At 41.6% G+C, this 19,892-nt stretch overlaps 2 protein-coding genes and 1 long non-coding RNA gene across 6 annotated transcripts in view; 1 reads left to right on the forward strand and 2 right to left on the reverse strand.

Annotated features, from left to right (window-relative positions):
- The window catches only part of vps13d (vacuolar protein sorting 13 homolog D), a 32,581-nt gene extending 26,843 nt beyond the window's left edge, over nt 1-5,738 (reverse strand). For 2 of the 4 annotated variants that reach the window (XM_062459469.1, XM_062459467.1), the window contains exons 1-17: nt 5,617-5,738; nt 4,417-4,637; nt 4,146-4,223; nt 3,701-3,891; nt 3,521-3,601; nt 3,285-3,401; nt 3,089-3,193; nt 2,795-2,965; nt 2,538-2,638; nt 2,225-2,393; nt 2,002-2,103; nt 1,589-1,781; nt 1,262-1,441; nt 935-1,065; nt 714-774; nt 448-621; nt 114-244 (exon numbers count right to left, since the gene is read on the reverse strand). In XM_062459469.1, coding sequence (XP_062315453.1) covers nt 114-244; nt 448-621; nt 714-774; nt 935-1,065; nt 1,262-1,441; nt 1,589-1,781; nt 2,002-2,103; nt 2,225-2,393; nt 2,538-2,638; nt 2,795-2,965; nt 3,089-3,193; nt 3,285-3,401; nt 3,521-3,601; nt 3,701-3,891; nt 4,146-4,223; nt 4,417-4,513 — 2,082 coding nt within the window. In that variant the 5' untranslated portion in view covers nt 4,514-4,637; nt 5,617-5,738. Of the gene's footprint in view, nt 1-113; nt 245-447; nt 622-713; nt 775-934; nt 1,066-1,261; nt 1,445-1,588; nt 1,782-2,001; nt 2,104-2,224; nt 2,394-2,537; nt 2,639-2,794; nt 2,966-3,088; nt 3,194-3,284; nt 3,402-3,520; nt 3,602-3,700; nt 3,892-4,145; nt 4,224-4,416; nt 4,638-5,616 lie in introns of all 4 variants that reach the window. The other 2 variants (XM_062459468.1, XM_062459466.1) reach the window with 1 other exon arrangement.
- Nucleotides 5,739-5,893: 155 nt separating this feature from the next.
- On the forward strand, nt 5,894-11,793 carry LOC134019116 (uncharacterized). Its single transcript, XR_009929975.1, has 3 exons — nt 5,894-6,110; nt 11,145-11,274; nt 11,653-11,793. It is a non-coding gene; the product is annotated as an uncharacterized LOC134019116 (long non-coding RNA).
- lrrc38a (leucine rich repeat containing 38a) lies at nt 9,863-17,373 on the reverse strand. Its single transcript, XM_062459633.1, has 2 exons — nt 16,471-17,373; nt 9,863-11,896 (listed from the first exon to the last, which is right to left on the reverse strand). The coding sequence occupies exons 1-2, from the start codon at nt 17,096-17,098 to the stop codon at nt 11,649-11,651; spliced, it is 876 nt and encodes a 291-aa protein (XP_062315617.1). The 5' UTR covers nt 17,099-17,373; the 3' UTR covers nt 9,863-11,648.
- Between the last annotated feature and the right edge of the window lie 2,519 nt (nt 17,374-19,892).

Genomic DNA, 19,892 nt, shown 5'->3' on the forward strand with positions numbered 1-19,892 from the left:
TACTTTTAGCACTAGCATTTAGCACTAAAGACATTTTTTGTATGTTTCTGATATTAGTTAAAAGTAGATCAATCAAATGATTCTGTGAGTATTCCCATTTAATTCAATCTTACAATGAACTCTCCAACCAGCAGCTGGTCGATAGTTTGTCTGATCTCTGCCTTGGTCTGCATTTTCAGCTTGTTGTACTGCCTCCTGGCCGCTTCTGCTACCTTCAGCTCCAGCTCAGACTGGTACCCAAAGCCTGAAGAACACACAGGATGAACATGACATGTTATAAAATGTTCTTTATATTCTATTTAAATTCTCCTTAAGCTGCTCTGCTCCAAAGGATCAGACATGTACATTGCCCGACAATACATAACACCAGTCACCAGCTTCCAGTTTATGATATGAATGCATGATGGCAATACACTGTGCTGTTGCAATGCTTTAGATGCATCTTACCTGAAGTATGGACCCTTCCTTTGTAGAAGAAATCAGTCACTTTCTTGATGGCTTGGGGGTTATAGATTATGTTGAGTGGGCTGGTTTTCACATCCAGTCTCCTCTCAAAAGAACTTCTCGCAGGGTTGCGCTCATAGATCATTTCAAACACAGGAGGTGCTGATGATTCAGGGCCTAAAATGCAACACAAATTACAATTACATTGATTGGAGCTCAACTCAGGGCTATTCATATATTTACATAAACTGCTACAGTATATTCTATACCTGAGCTGTTTGTATCTGCACTGTAGGGCTGCCCAAAAGGTTGATTTATGGCAACTCTGTTCTGTAAGAGGGGTTAAACCATATTAGCTTTTGCACATTTAGCTACAGCATGACAAATCTTTACATTCATCTTTGATTCATCTGTAACACAGTATGTCCACTGAACTGCTTTATTCACTGGCTCCAACTGTGTGAGCCTTGGCAGATCTGTTGTTACTCACCGGTTTGGGGGAAACTAGCACAGGAAAGATAGAGCCCTGGGTGGTGAGGTCTCTCAGGAACAGCCCACCCAGCTTAACAGAGAACAGAGAGGTCTCTGAGCGAGGCAGAGATTCCACTCCCACTTTGACCCCTGAGAAAGAATCAATACACTCCAATTCAGAACAAGCATGGCAAATAAAAAAGCTGTGTGAATGGCCTAAGCAGAACAAAAAAGAACCCAAAGCTCAATTAATTTCCACACTATTGTGTATTGCATCACAGAGGATGTTTTGCCAGTCAACACTGCCTATTTAATTTCTGTCCAAATTACCACAGAGCAGGCCTACCAGAGAACTCCAGCTGGATGACTCCACTCTCCTGGAGCGTGCCTGCCCTCCTGTCCTGGTGGAACAGTGTGACTGAACCTTTCTCCAGCAGGAACTCCAGCCGGGCAAACAGGTGGTCCCTCCTGGTGAAGGTGTTCAGTGTCTGGGAGTCTTCAAGGGGATCAAATAGGTCCTCTGTATCTGCTGGTTAGGGTAATAGAAGGACATGCTGTTATTGTGTGCATTATTATTATTATTATTATGCAGTGTGTAGTAAGGTATGGTTAGGTTTGATACATTTATTCTATTCTTGAATAGAAATATAGTCTTCTGGATCACAGTACCCACCAAGGATGTCCCATGTGGCGGGGCCTGGTAAAAGCTCATCAGAGCCCCTCTCTGGGCCCTGCGTGTCTCCGTACCAACCTCCCCAACCAGGGAACCATGACTGCAGGTACTGGATCATCCCTGAGCTCCCACTCTTAGGAACTGAGCCAGTGGGAGAGCAGGGTGGGGGGTCAGAGATGGGTTCTCGTACATTCTGCGATGCGATAAGAAGGAGTATATCAGATCAATTTGAAAATGCTAAATCGTAATTACATAGAACCATAATTTGTACCGGTAACCAAAGCCTTAAACCAGTCAAGTATTAGATATATTCTGAAAAAAGCAGGGCATTTCTCTCCATGGGGGCGCCAAGACCTTGATGACAGTTCAGTTAATTCCAGTTAAGCTCTATCAGTGTAATAATCTTAGCTTGCCTCTGCGATCTCCTCCTGCTTGCGGAAGCAGTCATGAACTACTCCTCTTAGACTCTGCAACTCCTCCAAAGTCTGCTCCTCTTCCACTCTATCCAACTCACACTGGATAAAAAGGAAACGACCCAAACATTTCAATATTCAACCCATGTTAATTGTATGCCTTATACTGTTTATGTGTAGAATTCTGAAAGGTTTGAGAAATATAAATATGAGTGGTTTTAACCTCTTCATGTGGGTCAAGGGGCGCCCCCTTTAGTCTCTGGAAGTAGAGGTTGGTGTAGACTTGTGCATCCCGCGCACGCTGCAGGGCAAAGTCCCAGTTCCTCCTCCGCCTGAGCTCCCTGATCTCACTCAGGTTGGCATGGATTGCAAATGTCCACCACTGTCTGCAGCTAAACACAGCACACACACACAAATGCAAAAAACACGAACCTGAATGCACATACACCGGCATAGAGAAACAAATACAAAAACCATATAGTCAAGTAAGCATAGTGGACTTATGCAAAGATATAATACAAAGAGATCAAACCTACTTTCCGGAGACTGGAACTTTGGGTCTCCACTTGCGAAAAAGCATCTCCCTCTCCCTGCGGTCCAGCTCTTTGAGGAAGGCCATGATCTGCTGATACTGGACCTGAAAGTACCCAAACAAATTACCAATATCTGGATGAGTTGGACTGCTGGACCGCTCCTTGGACTGCTTAAAGGCAGTGGAAAGGTACTAATACGTGTGACAGGTATGAGGCCAGGGTCAAAAGAAGACGGGCTTACGGAGAGACTAGAGTATTACCTGTGAAAGACGTAGGGACAGAGGCTCTAGCTGGACCTGGCCCTCGATGCGAGGCGTGTGGCGAGACCTCAGAGGCTCCTTGGAGGCATTCCTCCGCAGCAGCACTGAGGCACACACAGGCTCAAAGATATACTGGTGCTCCCGGCTCTGCATGCATTTAGTCATGGCCTCCTAGAAAGTCCCACAAGGATAAAAACAACTGTTATTTGTCATGAGAAAAGAAGACCAAAGCATTTGGTTATAACATGGGAATTATTTTAATCAATCAAACTAAACAGTGTTGTTATCTGTTACCTGAATTTCACTAGTAGGGAGGGCTCCCAACATGCTAGACTCGGTGTCCCAGTAGACACTGAATTCTTCAATCTCCAGCTGCTTTTGACGTAACAGTTTCTGAGTCTAGGAACCAAAATATATTGACATTGATTCAACATTAGCTTCAGAGCCCAATATCTCAGCTGTTGGCAATGTCTTAGGCTTGGTAACTTACCGGTTCTTTGGATGAGTTTTGAGCAGACACATTGTTAATACAAACACCAAAGCAAAAGGGCTTTTCTGGATTAGAGAAGTTGTCCTCAAATCGTAAGTGGACACCTTGTATCTTCAGCTAAAACAACAACAACAAAACAAACACAGGCAAAATATGTGATTCTATATACGCAACAGGGTAGCCAACCATAATTGTTTTTAAATTATGTTGTGATCCTAAGACATCTGACTGTTTACCTCAATGTTTTCTACTATCCTGGTGACCACAGAGGCAGTGACTGAGTACCAGTACGACTCTCCTCTTTGCTCACACTCACTCTGCGAGAGACATCAGGCAGGAAATCAGCATGCATGCTATCAAATAATCAGGATTCCATTCCATCATCCTTTCAAAATAAATAAAACCCTTTCTCTTACCTTCCATTTGTCTTCTAGGGCTTTTAGCAATAGTTTCTTGCGCTCCCTCTCCTCCTCCCGCTCCTTCTCTTCATCGTACTCCTGGGGGAGTGCAGGGCCGATGATCAGATTGAGCTGGGACATTGAGATGACCCAGGGGTCACTGTGGGGTCGGTAGAAGGGGATCTGGAGTGTGATCTTCCCAATAAAGCCTATTGGAGAACAAGAAAGAGGTTTGATTTACAAACACCTGAAATATTCTATACATCAAAAATAGACACCAGAGTAATGATGACAACCTTAAAACGCATGCTAGAGATATTTTTTAATACACCTTTACATACTGGTCACCGAACAGGAAATAACTTTTTTTTATAGATCTAAAACAGTGCTAGTAGCCCAACTTCACAAGTCATAAGGCTGGAGATACATCTGGTTAAAAAATGAGTCATTAGCACTTCCTCACCAGCTTTGACCTCAAAGGGTAGATCAAACTCTCTAAGGGCATCTTTTCTCAGGGGGAGGTTTTCCAGCTCCACCGCCCCTGTGGAAAAAATAGGGAATATGAACTCTGCAAGCAGAAACAATTACACATAGAGGGCATACACAGTCCATTGTTTAGGTGTAATCGACAGATTAAGTCATTAGACTGCATGAGGTAGTCCTCAGTACACACATACAGACTGGCATGCATTCAGCAAAAATGCACACAGGATACACTGACAAGCGCAAAGTACCTTTCAATAAGGCGATGGAAAGCTGGTCGGTATTTAGGTTGCTGACATATCTTCCTAGGTATGTGTTGAGAACCCAGGCAACAAGTCCCTCCAACATTCTGAGGGCTCGGGGAGGGGAAATGGGGGGCGTTGGGGCTCAGCAGGGAAGGTGTGGGAGGGATAATTGGATGAAAGGATCTTGAGTCTTCCAATGAAAGCCTCAACACGATTAAAAAGTATGCCTAGAAAAATGACACAAAACAAACAAGAAAATCAACAATCAAAATCAAGAGTAACTTATTCTCACTGTACCAAAACAATCCAGCGAAACCGGTTAGGATTCCAGTTGTACTGTATTCAGTGTACATTCCTCATTATTTGTGTGCACTTCCAACGTGAATCTTAGTTACCTTACAGTATAACACATGCATCCTTCACTGTTTTACAGACACTCAACAAAACTGACAGCTAACTGGTATAACTTCAGCCTGACACTAGACACCACCAGACCAAACCCAATGCCGAAATTCGAATTAACTGTAACTATCTACAAGCTGAAGCTTCTATTCAAACGCTTTACCTAACAAAACAAATCATAAAGCGCAAGATGTCTAACGTTATCTTTGACTTTTTGGCAGCTTCTTGATGTCGATAGGTTAGCTAGTTAGCAAGCTTGTTCACTGCTATGTAATTCATCTCTAATCTGACACAACACAAGATCTGTAACGCTACAACTGGCTTAGTTTAGCTCTGGCTTCTCTTCTTTTTAAACAAACGATTACTATTATGTGAATGTTTGCTGACTGTCAATTTAGGAAGGTTAGTTTAGCCAGATACCTATCAAAGCGCTGCTACTAGTACAAGCCTGCAATGTCAACGCAGGTATTGCTGCATGCGCGGGCAGGGAGACAATGGCGTTCAACCTAGCAACTAGCAATCTAAACCAGAACAGGTTTTCTGAATTAACTAGCGTCAATAGTGAAGACAAAGTAGTGACAACTCAGCTGGCACAAACACCACTTTGTTAGCTTGCTAGGAAAGAATCCTGGGTTGAGGACAAGGTTGTTGTTATGCTAGCTGGTTAGCTTGCTTGGAAGATTGCACGCACTACCTAGACTAGCTACTTTGCTAGTGAAGAGTCACACAAACAACAATCGATTTGACAGTTCCAGCCAAGCAAGCTAAAGAAAACGAATAATTGCAGCAGAAAGGCTGGCTCACTTGGTACTTGTGCCGATATCCATGATGCTAATTTATTCTCCAGTCATACTTCTCCCATAGTTACATGTCAGTGTCGCGAGCGTAGAAAATAACAGAGGCGTGCACTTCCTCGTACCTCAGAACTTCCAACGAGTGTTTTCCTGTCACGTGACAAAAACAAAACCATTTCTGTGGCATGATTCGCGAGCAGACGAGGACATCTACTGTTCGGAAGCCAAACTTATTTATTTTAATAGTACATTTCTCCCTTTAGTTAACGTTTGGGGTTATCGCTGTAGATACTGGAGGTTGCTGATATTTCTTTTTTGTTTAGTTTATTTCTTTTTTATTTACAGTGATAAACATCTAACTGTTAAGCATGATTAGGGTGTATTGTAAATTAATCTACTGTGCGATTACACCGCAGTGAGGCGCATTTGTCTGGTAGTTTTTTGGACAACCACAGTGATCAAGAAATCTCCTGAAGGAAAACTAGCAAAGAGACGAGGAATACGGTAGGCATATACTGTACGGTTATGTAGTTGGGAAAAGTTTGTTTAAATAGTTTCAAGGTCCAAAAATGTGTAACTACATTTTACTCCTCACAATGAAATTAACAAAATTCTACCTTCTTATTCACTAAACACCTTAACATTTATGGCATGCCTTAAAAGTTATTTTTCAATAATATTTCCTGTCTACGATAGGTCAGATTGTATACTGCATACTTGGACCTGTAAATTGGCCTCATGTTGTGACAGAACCTGCCAGATTTAACAGTAACTTAACCTCTATCTATTGTAAACGGCAATGCAATGATGAATACAGCAGATGGGTTTGATGGTGTCAATGTAAGAAGACTTGGGTATGTTCAAAGTAGAATTTGGAGTGGGTGTGTGTTTGCCTAGGCTGTAGCTTACTAATGAGTCAGCAAGGCGACCGAGTGAACATGGCAGGGGGTTGTGGGTATTTATAGATATTAAGTAGTATATTCCACATGATATTCAATTCATGTATTGTCAAAATATCTTCACCACTTTACATTGTCTTTCCTCAACTACAAAATTCATCTAATACAAGGCAGTTACAAAACAAAAATAACAAAAACATGTTTAGGATCGTGTGACGTTGAAGGTGGGCCATCTGAAATTCTGCAGCAGTTATAGAGTTGTGAGGCTTTTCATTGAGTACTAACACCTTCCATTAGATTCCCTGTCGCTCTCCATCTTTTCTATCCATGTATCTCTTCTGAGACCATATATTAATGACCGTCTTCTCTAATCACACAGTGTGTTTCAAAGCGCCATGTGTAATTACTCGTCTGGCCTGATCCCAATAGTTCATCAGATCTTCTAAATGTACTGAGAACACTAATCCATCCACACCCCACAAATCTAATCGTCCAGACCACACCCAACCATGATGCACAAAGGGCTTCGTTGCACAAACAAACAGAAACACACAGACACACACACACACACACACACACACACACACACACACACACACACACACACACACACACACACACACACACTGTAGAGTACTTTATTGCACATTCACAGACACACAGTAAACCCTTACACTCATACTTGGTGTATACTCACTGTACATCCAACCATCAAATCTTCTGTACTGTTAATATTACAGAATATGTAACATACAATGAATCTATTCCTACACCCCCAGTCCCATACCCTCCCCCACAGAAACAATAATCCCGACAGATGTGAATCTCCCATCACACTACTACTCCCATGAACCCCACCCCCACCCTGTAGGCTGGTCCAGTGCCACCCACCCACATAATCCAAGTTAGGTGCACAGTGGCAAAGAGGGCCATCTGTTCCAGCTCCCAGATCTGCTACCAACCACAGCTGGACATGGCACTTGGGCCAGGGGCAGATGGGTACGCCCCATTCACCCTCAACTTGGCTCTGATATGAAATGATTGCCGTCACTCTTACACACACACAAATCCCGTCGTCCCTGATTTCTTGATATAAGATGATTTTCATGAGTTCATGACAGTGTGTGTTATACATATTTCATTCAGTGTATTATGTTGTATGTTTGGCACATTTGACCCACTTACTATAGCTCAGTGTGACAGAAGCCTTAAGCCCTGGACATCCAGATCTCTTGCAGCTGATAACAGCTTCCTCTCAACACACCCGCTAGCGAGACTTTACACAACCTGTTGTAATCACAGTCTTTAAGTGGGCTAGAGTGTACACTGAGGAGCATCAGTTACTGAAACAGGAATCAAGTGTAGGAAAGAAGATCATGTAGGTTGTGAACTAAGGGTATGAATTTCCTTTGGGTTGCACGTCTTGATAACACAGTGGAGGCTGGCTCTTGAATGAAGTCAATGGTAAAATCTAACATATACAGTAGATACAGTCTATGACATTAAGCATCATCTAACATTATATGAATGTAGTTTGCACATAATGTTAGATGTACAGGGGACATGGTTTGGATCCAAGAAGGTTGGATCCTATCATTGCCAGGACAGCCATGGAAACCAACATTGTGGTTTATGTTTGTCCTATGATTGTGCCATTCTGCGCTATATCTGTTTTAATTTACCCAGGGCTTTGTGATTACACCTGGAAGGACAAGTCAAACCATCTGGTGACTACTAGATTATTTAAGGTATGGTTGCGACATAGAAAAGTCTCAAAATAAGTTGTTGCATCAGTAGGTTTGGATGTTGTTTTAGGTAATCTTGGTATTCTAATTGTAATTCAGGGGCTTCTTGTGACTGGATTAGATCATATTTTGGGCAGTAATCTGAAGCAATCCCAGAGAGATTGGTAATAAGGGAGGGAGAGGAGCTGTGAGAGGAATGTGGTAGAATGTGAGCGAGCCAGAGTTTGAGAGAAAATGGGGAATTTAGGGAGTGAAATAAAAAGGGTGAGGGAGAGAGAAGGAGAAGGAAATAGGCTGCAAAGGAGGGGGGAATGAGAGCAAGAGAGAGCAGTGACGTAGCAAATCTGAAAGCTCTTCTTCAGTGATGGAGCCTGCTTCCAAAAGGCCCCAGGGTATGTAACCATGGCGACAACAGAAATTCGCTGGATCCGGGAATATCCTTATTTTCTGCTTTTCATTTCCCCCTCCTCTCATCCCATCTTCTTTCCATCCTGTTTTCAGGCTCATCTGGCACAATGTTTGAGGAGACAGCAATATGGTACACGCTTCCTTAATTCACATTTCTGTCTGTGGTTAATTTGAGCCACATCACACTCATCTGCTTTTCCATGATTTCTGCTTGTGTGTCTGCACCCTAAGGGTACAACCACGAGTTGTCCAGTCACTTCAAAACATGCAATATAGTGCAGTTTTTCAGCATTTCAACATTCACCTCTGCCACAGAGAAACATTACATCACGTTGTACACACAAGGCACTTTTTCATGGTATTACCACACAAATCCAGAGAATAGCATATATTAGACTTTAACACAAAAAGACTGTTATATAGTGCAAAATATTGCAGTGAGCTAAACTGGACGACCTGCCACATTGTTTAGAAATGCTGCATGGTAAACACTATTTGCAGTAACGTTTCATAAAAGAAAACATAAATGTCCATATAAACTATGTAGTCAGTGCATATTTTATTTCAGTATCCTGGTAAACAAACCAGTTACCCGGTGACAAATAACAGCTAGTCCTAAAAACATGTGTTGCTGTGGCCTATACTCCTCTTTAACGTTCTGCTTGCATCCTCACCTCGCTGGACTCTTGCATGTGATGTGAATCCCAGCTGTAGCATAGTGGGACCTCTGATTACTCGACCGAAGAAGCCGACTTTATCAAGCGTTAAGGGCACTCTATTTGTCACATATGGGTTCCAATGGGAACAGCGACAGTGCCTGTCACAGTGCACTGCCAGGTCCAAATGCACATTCATGGCTTGAGAAATTAGTAAAGGTTTCAATTGTGAAGGCAGTTATTCAGTATGAAGGGCATTGTACATTTATGGTTAGTTCTGGTTCTGGTTAATAGAAGAGGCTTAGTACAATGTTGAACCGTCTACTAAAATTATAAAACCACATGTGAAATTGATAATCATGTCACAGTACTAATACATAACAACGGCACACCATAATCAGTTAACGTAAGTTACAAGTTGCTTTTGTTTTTATATAACATCTACAGTATAGTATGTCAATATCTGAATACAGTATACTGTGTGGAAGTTGTTTAGTTTTTTTAACAACATATCAGAAATAAATGAAACCATTTCAAAAAAATTCTAAGCACAATTGTTTAATGTATGACATACATCCTCCTTCAATTCCTCTTACACGTGGTTGATGATTCACCTCTTCATAAGGTATTAGTAAATTGAAAAAAAGCCCTTCTAAATGTTTTGGGGGGGGATGTTTCAAGATGAATGGGTTCCCAAATATCACTGACATTTGAGTACACAACATTTAAACAGCCTTTTGGAGTCTATGTCTTCAAACAGTTTTACAGACACTATGACGGTTTAGTGCTTTTATGGATTAATAACCATGTACACTTTACCAATGAAAACAACATACACATTGACCTACAATAGATCTGACATCACCTTCTGTCATTGCTACAGTATCAGCACTGAGGTGAAGTTTCTCCTTTACAATCTGGAATCATCCTTCTCGTATCACTGGGGAGAAACCAAACTGACCACAACATAAGTAAGCGTCTCTGATAACAATTCCAGTCTTCAGTGGGATTAAAGGCAGACATACGGAGGAGGCCTGTAAGGCTTAATAATCCTGGGGCGATAAAGATGTTGCGTATTTTAAATTAACTACTGTTAAGCATAAGCATAATTACAGTATCTCAATGTTCACATCAGATGTGCCGTTACTGTTACTATGTGAAATCCCCCAAATTAATGAGGACAATGGTTAATGGCATTTCTTGAACATTTTATGTTTTAATTAAAAAACAATATGTGATTTAAGATGAAACAGGGAAAAGCATTGGTCCACTTAGAAGTTATATCTACTCCTAATATAGCGTTCTCAAGACCAAATCTGTGTCTTATTTTAGCAGCTTTAGTTTTACACAGTATACAGTCCTATAAGCTACACATTTTCTCAACAAGAATACATTGGGCTTCAAAAACTATGTAATGAAGCCAGTTATATCAACTTCCACAGTTGCTTTCATGTGAGTGAAATCCTTTTACAATATAAGTTTCAACAAACAGTCCCATCAGTGTACAGAGATCAATAACTATGTCACCTTTACACATCTTTGGTAAACATGAAGATCAGTGCTCAACAACTTACAATACCAGTACTGTAAAGCATTAACTCTTTTTAAGTGTCAACCAATTGTCACCCAGTTATCTTTGTTGAGATCAAAACTGTGTTTCTGCATGTGTGTGTGTTCATGTGTGTGTGTGCATGTGTGTGTTTTCATTTTCCCTATAATAAGTTTAAATATATTTCCTGTGCAGTTATTTGAACTCTTTCCTCAAAATTATTTTCCTCTGTCCACACCTCCCACCTAACCCACATACTTTTGCTTATACTGTATCACCAGGTAACGTCTATGGAGGGTATGGACATATCGCATTTGATAATTGAATCACAGCCCAGACTACCACTGGTGAAAATACCATTAAGGACAGGTGCAAAGTGGAAACTCAAAATATAATGAGTCGGTTTGAGAAGTAAGGCTGCAGTCAACAAATGAAATGTACTCAGTTAATGTAGCAGTTATCACAACACCTTACCATCATTCAGATTTTTCTAACCTAATTTATCGTAATATGGCATCAGCCAATCTCTCCTTCATGGTGTGCCGGTTGCTGTCATCATTGTGTACAGGAGTACAGGATTTCACATGGGACTTTTGGCTCTGGCTACTTTTTCTGCCAATTCCAATATCCTGTTCTGTGTTGACCCCACCTACCTCTCTTTCTAGGCCTTGCTCTCCTGTTTCTCAGGTTTCCTCCATACAGGCCTTCTTAGAAGTTAGTTAGTAGTAGTGTGTTGTCATTTGTGACACTACACAATGTCCTTAGACATTTGATTGTTCCTTCCTTCAGTCATTCCCTTCTTCTTCATCTGCTTTGCCACCCTTGCTGAGACGCTGGAAGCAGTGGACTGTGGAGGCTAGGAAGAAGCTGGCCATGATGGCTGCCACAGAAACTGAAATACCGGAAAAGATGACAATGAGGTAGTCTGTGAGGGTGAGGATACCCCGGCACTCCCGGAAACTTTCCTCTGAGAGCAGGCTTAAAGACACCCGTTGTCCGTCCAATGGAAGAGAGCACTCCATTCCGTCCATACCTAACAGAACAGGATGTCATACCATTATTTGCTAGTATCGTTTCCATTATGCGTATAGATGTACCAGTATCATCACATCAATGCTAGGTATATCCTAGTTATTGTAATAACCAGAAATAGGAGACAACATATTTCAAATGTAAACATAATGTAGTTGTGCATACAAATCTAATATATATATATATATATTTAGCTCTCTGATGTTTGACAACCCAATACGATTTATGTCCAATGCTGTTAGAGTTGTATTTTCTAACACCTGTTCCATTAGTCTAATCATTCCCGCATGTTCAATGATTTAAGACTGAAAAGCTGCTAGTTTTGAATAAAATCTGTTGTGAATTGTCAGGTGTTAAACTTTTTACGTCCTGGATTGAAGATGGTTGTCTGAGTGCATCATAACCAAAGGAATTTATGGTTGTCTTTAACAGACATATAAATACATGTCTTTAGTGCCTGCATTCCCCAGTTTTGTAGATGATGTTGTGTGATTTAAAGAGGCATCATGGGACACCTGTCAAACACATAATTCCTATTATATAATTTCACAATAATATGAGGATTCACATCCTCTCCCAAAAAAATGTCTGCCCCTTTTGTGACAGGAAAACACATTTGTAAAAATGTTCACTATCTATCTGCTTTGGGGCTTTTCACAGAATGTTGGCCTAATCTGCTCCAACCAACCAGGGGTGACCAGACCAGACACCAGATGACAATAGACAAAGGGGAACATCCCTCTGGTAAAAGTACATTACAGACAGATGCCACTGCTAGCATAGCATTCACTCAAAATAATCACTTTTACACTTGTTAGAATATCTGTTTGGAGGTCAAATATTACATTATGAGAAAATTACAGGACTGTTTAAGGTTTGAACTGCAAAATTAAATTATTTTGTTAATATATTCATATGAAACCACTTTTCATTATATTCTGCCATTTGTACAGAATATTACAAACTTTTCTCATTACATAACCATGGTAAAGGGAATCCTCACAATTTTGTCCTTGAACAACACAGTGAAGTAAGACAAAGGGAATAGTTCGATATGATATTGGAAAGCTGAAATCTCATGGGTGAGAAGATGAAGATCATATTTAGGAGTATTATTTCATTGCTGTCAGATTTGGGATACTTCAATCCAACTGAAATCATCCACAGCCCATATTTTTCCTCCTGTGATCATGAAGGAAGAGTAAATGCTGTTTTAGGCTGTTTTAGCCTGCCTGTTTTGTAGCTTTGTCCAGCAGTAGTCAGTAGATATTATTATCAACTCCGACCCTGTATATATCTGTGTGTGTCTCTGTGTGTGTTCACTTGTGTGCGTGTGTGCTTGCATGTGCGTATAAGAATTTACGCGTGCATGTGTAGCACTGAGTCACAGTTAGACCAGAAGGGGTTTTCCAAATGCAAAGGGACTTAGTGACCTCATCACTCTGTGATATTCGAGTCACGTGGACTTCCTTGATGCACAACAAGCTCATCCAGACACACGCACAGACGAACACACTCCTCTCTGAGTGTGGTGGGACCCAGAATACAAAATGGATGGGGAAATTAAATCAGCAAGGAGTTCTATCTGATACACGTTGCAACAGAATAATTTATTAAGTGGCATTCCCTCAAAAACTGGATAAATTATGTCTGCTCTCGAGTACGTCTGTTCAAACCGTGTTTTGAATCTTTGGTGTGAATCTCTGGTGTGAATCTCTATGTTTTTTGTGTTAGTGCCCCTTTGTGTGTGTTTACTTCAAATAGGGCATGGTGTCTTTTAACTGTGAGGTAACAGTCTAGACTGTGTCACTGGCATGCTGTCCTCGGTATCAGATGTAGAGTAGCAGTGAATAATACATGCTGGATGTTCATCCTTGACCCAACACCACTGGTGACAGGAGTACATGGTGACCTCTTTATATGATTGACGCTTGCTTATCTTATACACTATTGTAAAATGGATTCAGGTGGCTGAGCGGTGAGGGAAGCGGGCTTGTAATCAGAAGGTTGCCAGTTCGATTCCCGGCCGTGCCAAAATGACGTTGTGTCCTTGGGCAAGGCACTTCACCCTACTTGCCTTGGGGGGAATGTCCCTGTACTTACTGTAAGTCGCTCTGGATAAGAGCGTCTGCTAAATGTAAATGTAAAATTACAGAAAGATCTAATGAAACAGTTTTCTTTTTCTCTATTCCTACAATCATATATTGTGTGTAGTAGGTCAATCCATCATCTAGAAACACCCACAGAGAGATCGTTCAACTGGAATATTCATTTGTGGTTTCACATTTTGTACTCCAGCCTACCGCAATATTCGTCAGATACTTCACGCATAACCTCATTCAGACCTGGGTCAAGTACAGTCATCCATAGCATTCAGGATTTTATTCACATTATTGTAGGTTAGACAAATGTTGCACACCAAAGTATTTCACAGTGTATGCAAGTAGCAATCCACCCAGGTCTAACCCCCTACTGGATGACAAAGAAAGTTAGTTTTTTCTTCTCAACTGAGAGGAAACATAGCTACAGTATCATTCATTCACATTCAGTTGATCAATTAAATCACTAAACAATCCTTAAAATGCCAAAAAGACTTTTAGACACAATATCGCATTCAGAAAATCCTAATAAGAGGGTTGAAAGCTTCTTAATATTCTTCTCGGTCTGAAAGACAAAACTCTTTCTCCAGTAATTAATAGCTATTGATTGAGATGCTTAGAAATGGAACCATCAACTCCATTACTGTTACGCTATTAAATATCTATATTCTCCCCTGTGTGCAGCTCACAAGAACATCCATCTCCAGTCTGCTGCCTCAATAGAATGACAAGATTATCATAGCATGTATCTAGTCTGTCCCCCAAGGTACGAAATTAGAAGAGTAGGTCTGCCTGTGTGTCGTTGAGCTTTAGTGGAGACTTGTACACTTGTACACATACTGTGGATATGATGTGAGGATAGCAGTAAAGGGATGCTATTGTACTCGAAGGCAGGGGACTGAAACACATGCAGCACAAGAAGACTCGTTTTGTCCTTAAAGTGGACTTTGCTGATACTTCATAACCTACATGTTTCTCATACAACTCTCCATTCACTCCAAGCAAACAGCAAATAAATATCATGATATGATATACCACAGCTGACATTTTGTTTTTAAAGTACACCAAGGCTTGTTACACACAGATTAACTCAACGTGAAGTGTCAAGAGTTCTGTTGGAAATGTGATCTGTTTCCAATGTACTGAGGACTGATTTCCTTAACCTTCTCAGATTGCATACATTAGGGAACTATTGTATGCAGCATGCACTGAGTATAAAGTGTCTATGAAAACTGTCACTATAACCCCTCTGGTTCCACAGTTACTGAAGTTTCCGACAAGCGCTTACGTGAGATGTCGAGTACACAGGGAAATCTGGAGCTTGTCAGAGAGCTAGAGCTTTAGAGTTGCCTGTTGCTTTAATTGCTTTAGTTACAAGGCAATGTGATGTAGCATGAATAAAATAATGAAAAATTCAGTGATACAAAACAAACAAAAAAATAAAAAGTCAGAAAAGCCCAGTTAAAACATTCATACAGTATGGAGACCCTTCTTTGTATGAAGGTGCAGAAAAGTTGTTTGGAAGAGTTCATGGTTAAACAGTTGAGTTAGACATGATATATTTTCAGGCCATGCTTACCACTGTGCCATCGCACAGATGTAATATGAAGTGAGCTTTGGACCATGAGAACATATTACATATTCTGTCATCTAATGTACATACCCAAGTAAGAAGTGGTAACCAATGCTGACAGATTCCTGTGTTACGACAGTAACACAGTGTAGACTCACATAAAAAACATGCATCAAATTCTTATTTTCCAGGTTAAGTGTTCCTGTGTAATGCCACCTGGTTATTTTGTTAACAAAAAGTATTTATATGTGTCCTGTTGTGACTTTGATTTTGCCTGGGAATCATTGCAATCTATTCTAATATGTCCTATAGACATTTGTATTTATTCATGCAACATTTGAATCCGACATCCAAAATTATAAGCCTATGTCTTGCACTACTTTGTTTTAGATTGGATGGATGGACTTTAGCAGGCAGTAGTCGGGAATCCAAAAATTAGACCTGCACATATCATGTAAGGGACAACACATTTACATTCAGAGGACATTCATAACCATATGTTTCATTCATTATTCATACAAAAGCAAATGTGGACAGATGGATTTGGGTAGATTTTACAACACTGGGATGATTCTTTTTTTGTGTACAAAATACTGACATCAAACTGTATGAGATACCTTCTTTGAAGTTCTGAATTTCTATAAAGAACACATTGCATTTGACCTTAGCAATGACGTTGTTACTATATCTAAATGTTGTTTTGTTTTTGCTCAGTATGTTTTTATAATTATGACATTTGAAAGTTATACATGACGTATTTTAGTCTCACAAATGACCCAATCTTTGTGACATTGCATCAGAAACAAGTTAGTTGTTGGCATTAGCACAAAAGAGTTATTTTCTATGTCATACTGTAGCATGGCATAAAAATTGTAAACACACACTCTAAGCAGCTTAGCTCACCCTTTGGAAGCTTGTTCTGGTTCTCCGTCAGCCACACAAAGAGTTTGGCAAAGTGACAGTTGCAGATCCAGGGGTTGCCCTCCAGGCGTAGTAACCGCAGGGAGGGCAGGCGCTCCAGGACCCCCACGTCGAGGCCTGCAAGGCCGTTTCTCTCCAGCTCCAGCTCCCTCAGTGAGGTCAGGCCCTCGAAGGCATCCGTGCCCACCATGGTCAGGTAGGGGTTATTGCCCAGGCGAAGTTTGATGAGGTTTCGAGACTCCCCAAAGGTTCCTGAGGGGATCTCTGTCAGGTTGTTGCTGCCCAGGTCCAGGAAGACCAGTCTGGAGGAGGTGCTGAGTGTTCCAGGCTCCAGCCTGTTCAGGGAGTTGTTCCTTAGGTCCAGGTAGACCAGGTCACTGTACAGAACCAGGAAGTCAGAGGGGATCCAGGGAATCCAGTTGTCGGAGAGCAAGAGGCGCCGCACGTCCAAGGGAATGGAATCCGGGAGGCGGGTGAGACTTTGGCCGGTGCAGTCCACTGTGTGGTGGTCCGGACACAGGCAGCTGGAAGGGCAGTATTGGCCCCGCGTGAGCAAGGTGGAGGACAGCAAGGCAAGGAAAGGCTGAAGCCAGTTAATGCATGGTAACATTGTCAAGGGGAGGGGAGCTGAAAGGGAGAGTGGGTTTGTTTAGGTAGGGAAGAGGGAAAAGAAGACTGGTAAGCAGGTCCAGAAAGAAGTGAGGATGGGGACGTTGGGTAAGATGAAGGGAAGGGGAAATCAAGGAAGGGGAAGGGGAAGGTAAGGATGAAAGAGAGGAGTCAATGTCCTAGCGCTGGCATCTTTCTTTCTCTTGGAGTGTAATCTACAAAAGGCCAGCCATCGAGCGGCGAGAGAGACACGGAACGGCGTTTTCCAGGAGATCATGTAGCATGCAGTCTGGCTAGAATAGCAGCCTGCTGGCTTTGAGAGAATAAGGGGAGGAGTAAAACAGAGAGGGAGCGATGCGAGTGAGAAAGAGTGTGTGTGTGTGTCTGTGGGGGGGGGGGTAGAAAGGCGGAGGGGGGGATTAACACAGGGGTAAATAGAGACCAGAGAACAAGAGACACAGGGAGGGAGGGGGACACAGTAAGAAGTAGTGTGCGGGGAAGCAGGGGGTGTAGACTTGCAGGGTCAATCCTGTGTGCCTCATTAACCCTGTGTTAGACAGTTAATGAGGGAGGCCGACTGTGTGCGTGACCCAGAAGACTACCCCGCAAGGTTTCCAATGGGAAAACAATACTGACAGCGTGGACAGTTGTCTGTGCGCCTCTCTGTGCTTTTCACGCTGCAGGGTGTCAGAGAAATGTGTCGTTCACCAAATCCCACGTTATATTCCCAGACCACATGTGATATGATGATGTCAGAGGATCCTGGGAGGAGGTGTGGTCATATGGGCTGTGATCCTCGGGAATCGTGAGCATCTCTTCCCTCCCTTTCCCTTTTCGTTGCATGATTTCATGTTTGGTGGATAGGGACGTGTGGGGGGGGGGTGTCCTATCACTGTTCTGTTGCCATGACAACAGGCTCTAAACATCCACCATGAACAAATGTCCTTAAAGTGTCATGTTGAGAAAACCCTCCCTTGACAGCTTACCACGATGAGGTGATTCAATTGTCTTGTGCTATCTTCTTCTGATGAGCAACAGGCTGAATGACTGACATCGAATAACACAAACAATGTGGGGATCTTTGGAGCAGATTCCAATGATTGGTGAAATATCATGTGCACAAGATTGTGTGCATAAAATATGTTATTTGTCTAGATACAGTGCAAATGCATTAACTTATATTTTTAAGTATATTTTTTTGTATGTTGTATTTGTGCCATTTGATAACCGTTGCCAGTTTTGCGAGGTTAGGTAGCTATAATGTCACATTGACACCTTAGTATTTACGTCAGTATTTATGCAATTTTTGAGTATGCTGAATGAAAGTTTCATTTATTTGAAAAAGATTTATGAAGATGTTTTTCCTAAAACAGAGAATTGGCTATTCTCATGACCCTTTGCTTTTTATAAACACAAGGACTACAAAAAGCTAAAAGTCAACACAGCAATATATATATATATATATATCAATATCATTTCTTGAAACAAAAATGAAAATATTGTTTTTATTAATAGGTCGGTGTAGGGATTCCCTGTGGGCACAACTGACTGAGAGGAGGAACCGGCAAATGTTAAATCCCACAGCTGAAGTTTATATGTAAATAAATGATGAATGTCATTTGCTGCCTGGTGTTTTCCACTGTGGGTAAACAGGCAGATGCAGGGTGCAGGGAGGTGGTCGGGTGCTATGGAAAAGCCACTGGGTACAGGAAAGCTGCAAATGGCTCCAACTCACTTTCGAAAATGCCACCTCACTTTTGCAATGGCCTCATAGTGTCCCAAACATCCAAAACTCTGAGGCCCAACTGTCACTCTCTAAATTGTGCTTCAGCAGGTGTGAGTCTGTCCTGCATTCCCAGCATGCCTGCTGGTGGTGTGCCAGGTTAGGGTGTCATTCAAGCACAGGGACAGGAGGGGTGATGCCACTGTGCAAGGTTACACATACACTCAGTTATCCAACGGGATTTATAGTGGAAGGAAACCTGAGATGAACCGTTTGTGTGCTTGTGTGTGTGTCTCTGTTTGTTGATGTGGGGGTCTTGAGTGAGAGGATATAGGGGGAGGTGGAGAGGTCCACAAATGTTTGTATCCTCCAAACAACACACACTTGCCAATGGCAAAACTGGAACAAGGCTAACAGCAATTTGAATCAACCTGCATGTCTGTGGTGTGAGTCTACAGTGTTAATGTTGCAAAAAGGTAAATACTATTTGCACCAGTGAAAAGTACAAAAGGTTAGGCTCATAGTACAATTCACAGCTAAAACAGATGGTAACAGACCAGTCTGTTCCATTTCTTCCCACCATTGTGTTTCATGGATATGGCAGCTAGGACACACACACACCAGACATACACACACACAAAACCAGACAAACATACACATAAGAAAGATAAGTGCAGATGGATGCAGACAACATTTAGAAGGAGGGCTGTAAAGGGCGATGTGTCAAATGAGGGTAGCAGGTGGACACGGAAGCCCCCTTACCCAGATTATAAGGCATGAACAACATCTTTCTTCAAAAGTTTACACAAATGAGAAAAGTCGCTAATCTAATGGAAAAAGATTCTGACAGCTATTGGACATTGCAGGATTTTGATGTCAAGATTTGATAGACAATGAAGACTAACTGTACAACACTACATCTAAAACCCACCCTTTTTTGATAAATGTATCAAGTGTTGAATACTGTATATCTTAGTTTTTCTACTGAATAATGTCACTGCAGTCATGAAGCTTTTAATGACACAGAACTATCAGACAAGGGACATACATGCTACACAAATCTGTATTTGAT

Source organism: Osmerus eperlanus, chromosome 4, assembly GCF_963692335.1.
Source record: "Osmerus eperlanus chromosome 4, fOsmEpe2.1, whole genome shotgun sequence".
NCBI classification, from domain to species: Eukaryota; Metazoa; Chordata; class Actinopteri; order Osmeriformes; family Osmeridae; genus Osmerus; species Osmerus eperlanus.

Coding starts and splice junctions, on each gene's coding strand:
- lrrc38a (XM_062459633.1), bottom strand. CDS start 17,098: ATGTTACCATGCATTAACTGGCTTCAGCCTTTCCTTGCCTTGCTGTCC. Junction 11,897..16,470: donor CCAGAACAAGCTTCCAAAGG/GTGAGCTAAGCT, acceptor CTGTTCTGTTAG/GTATGGACGGAATGGAGTGC.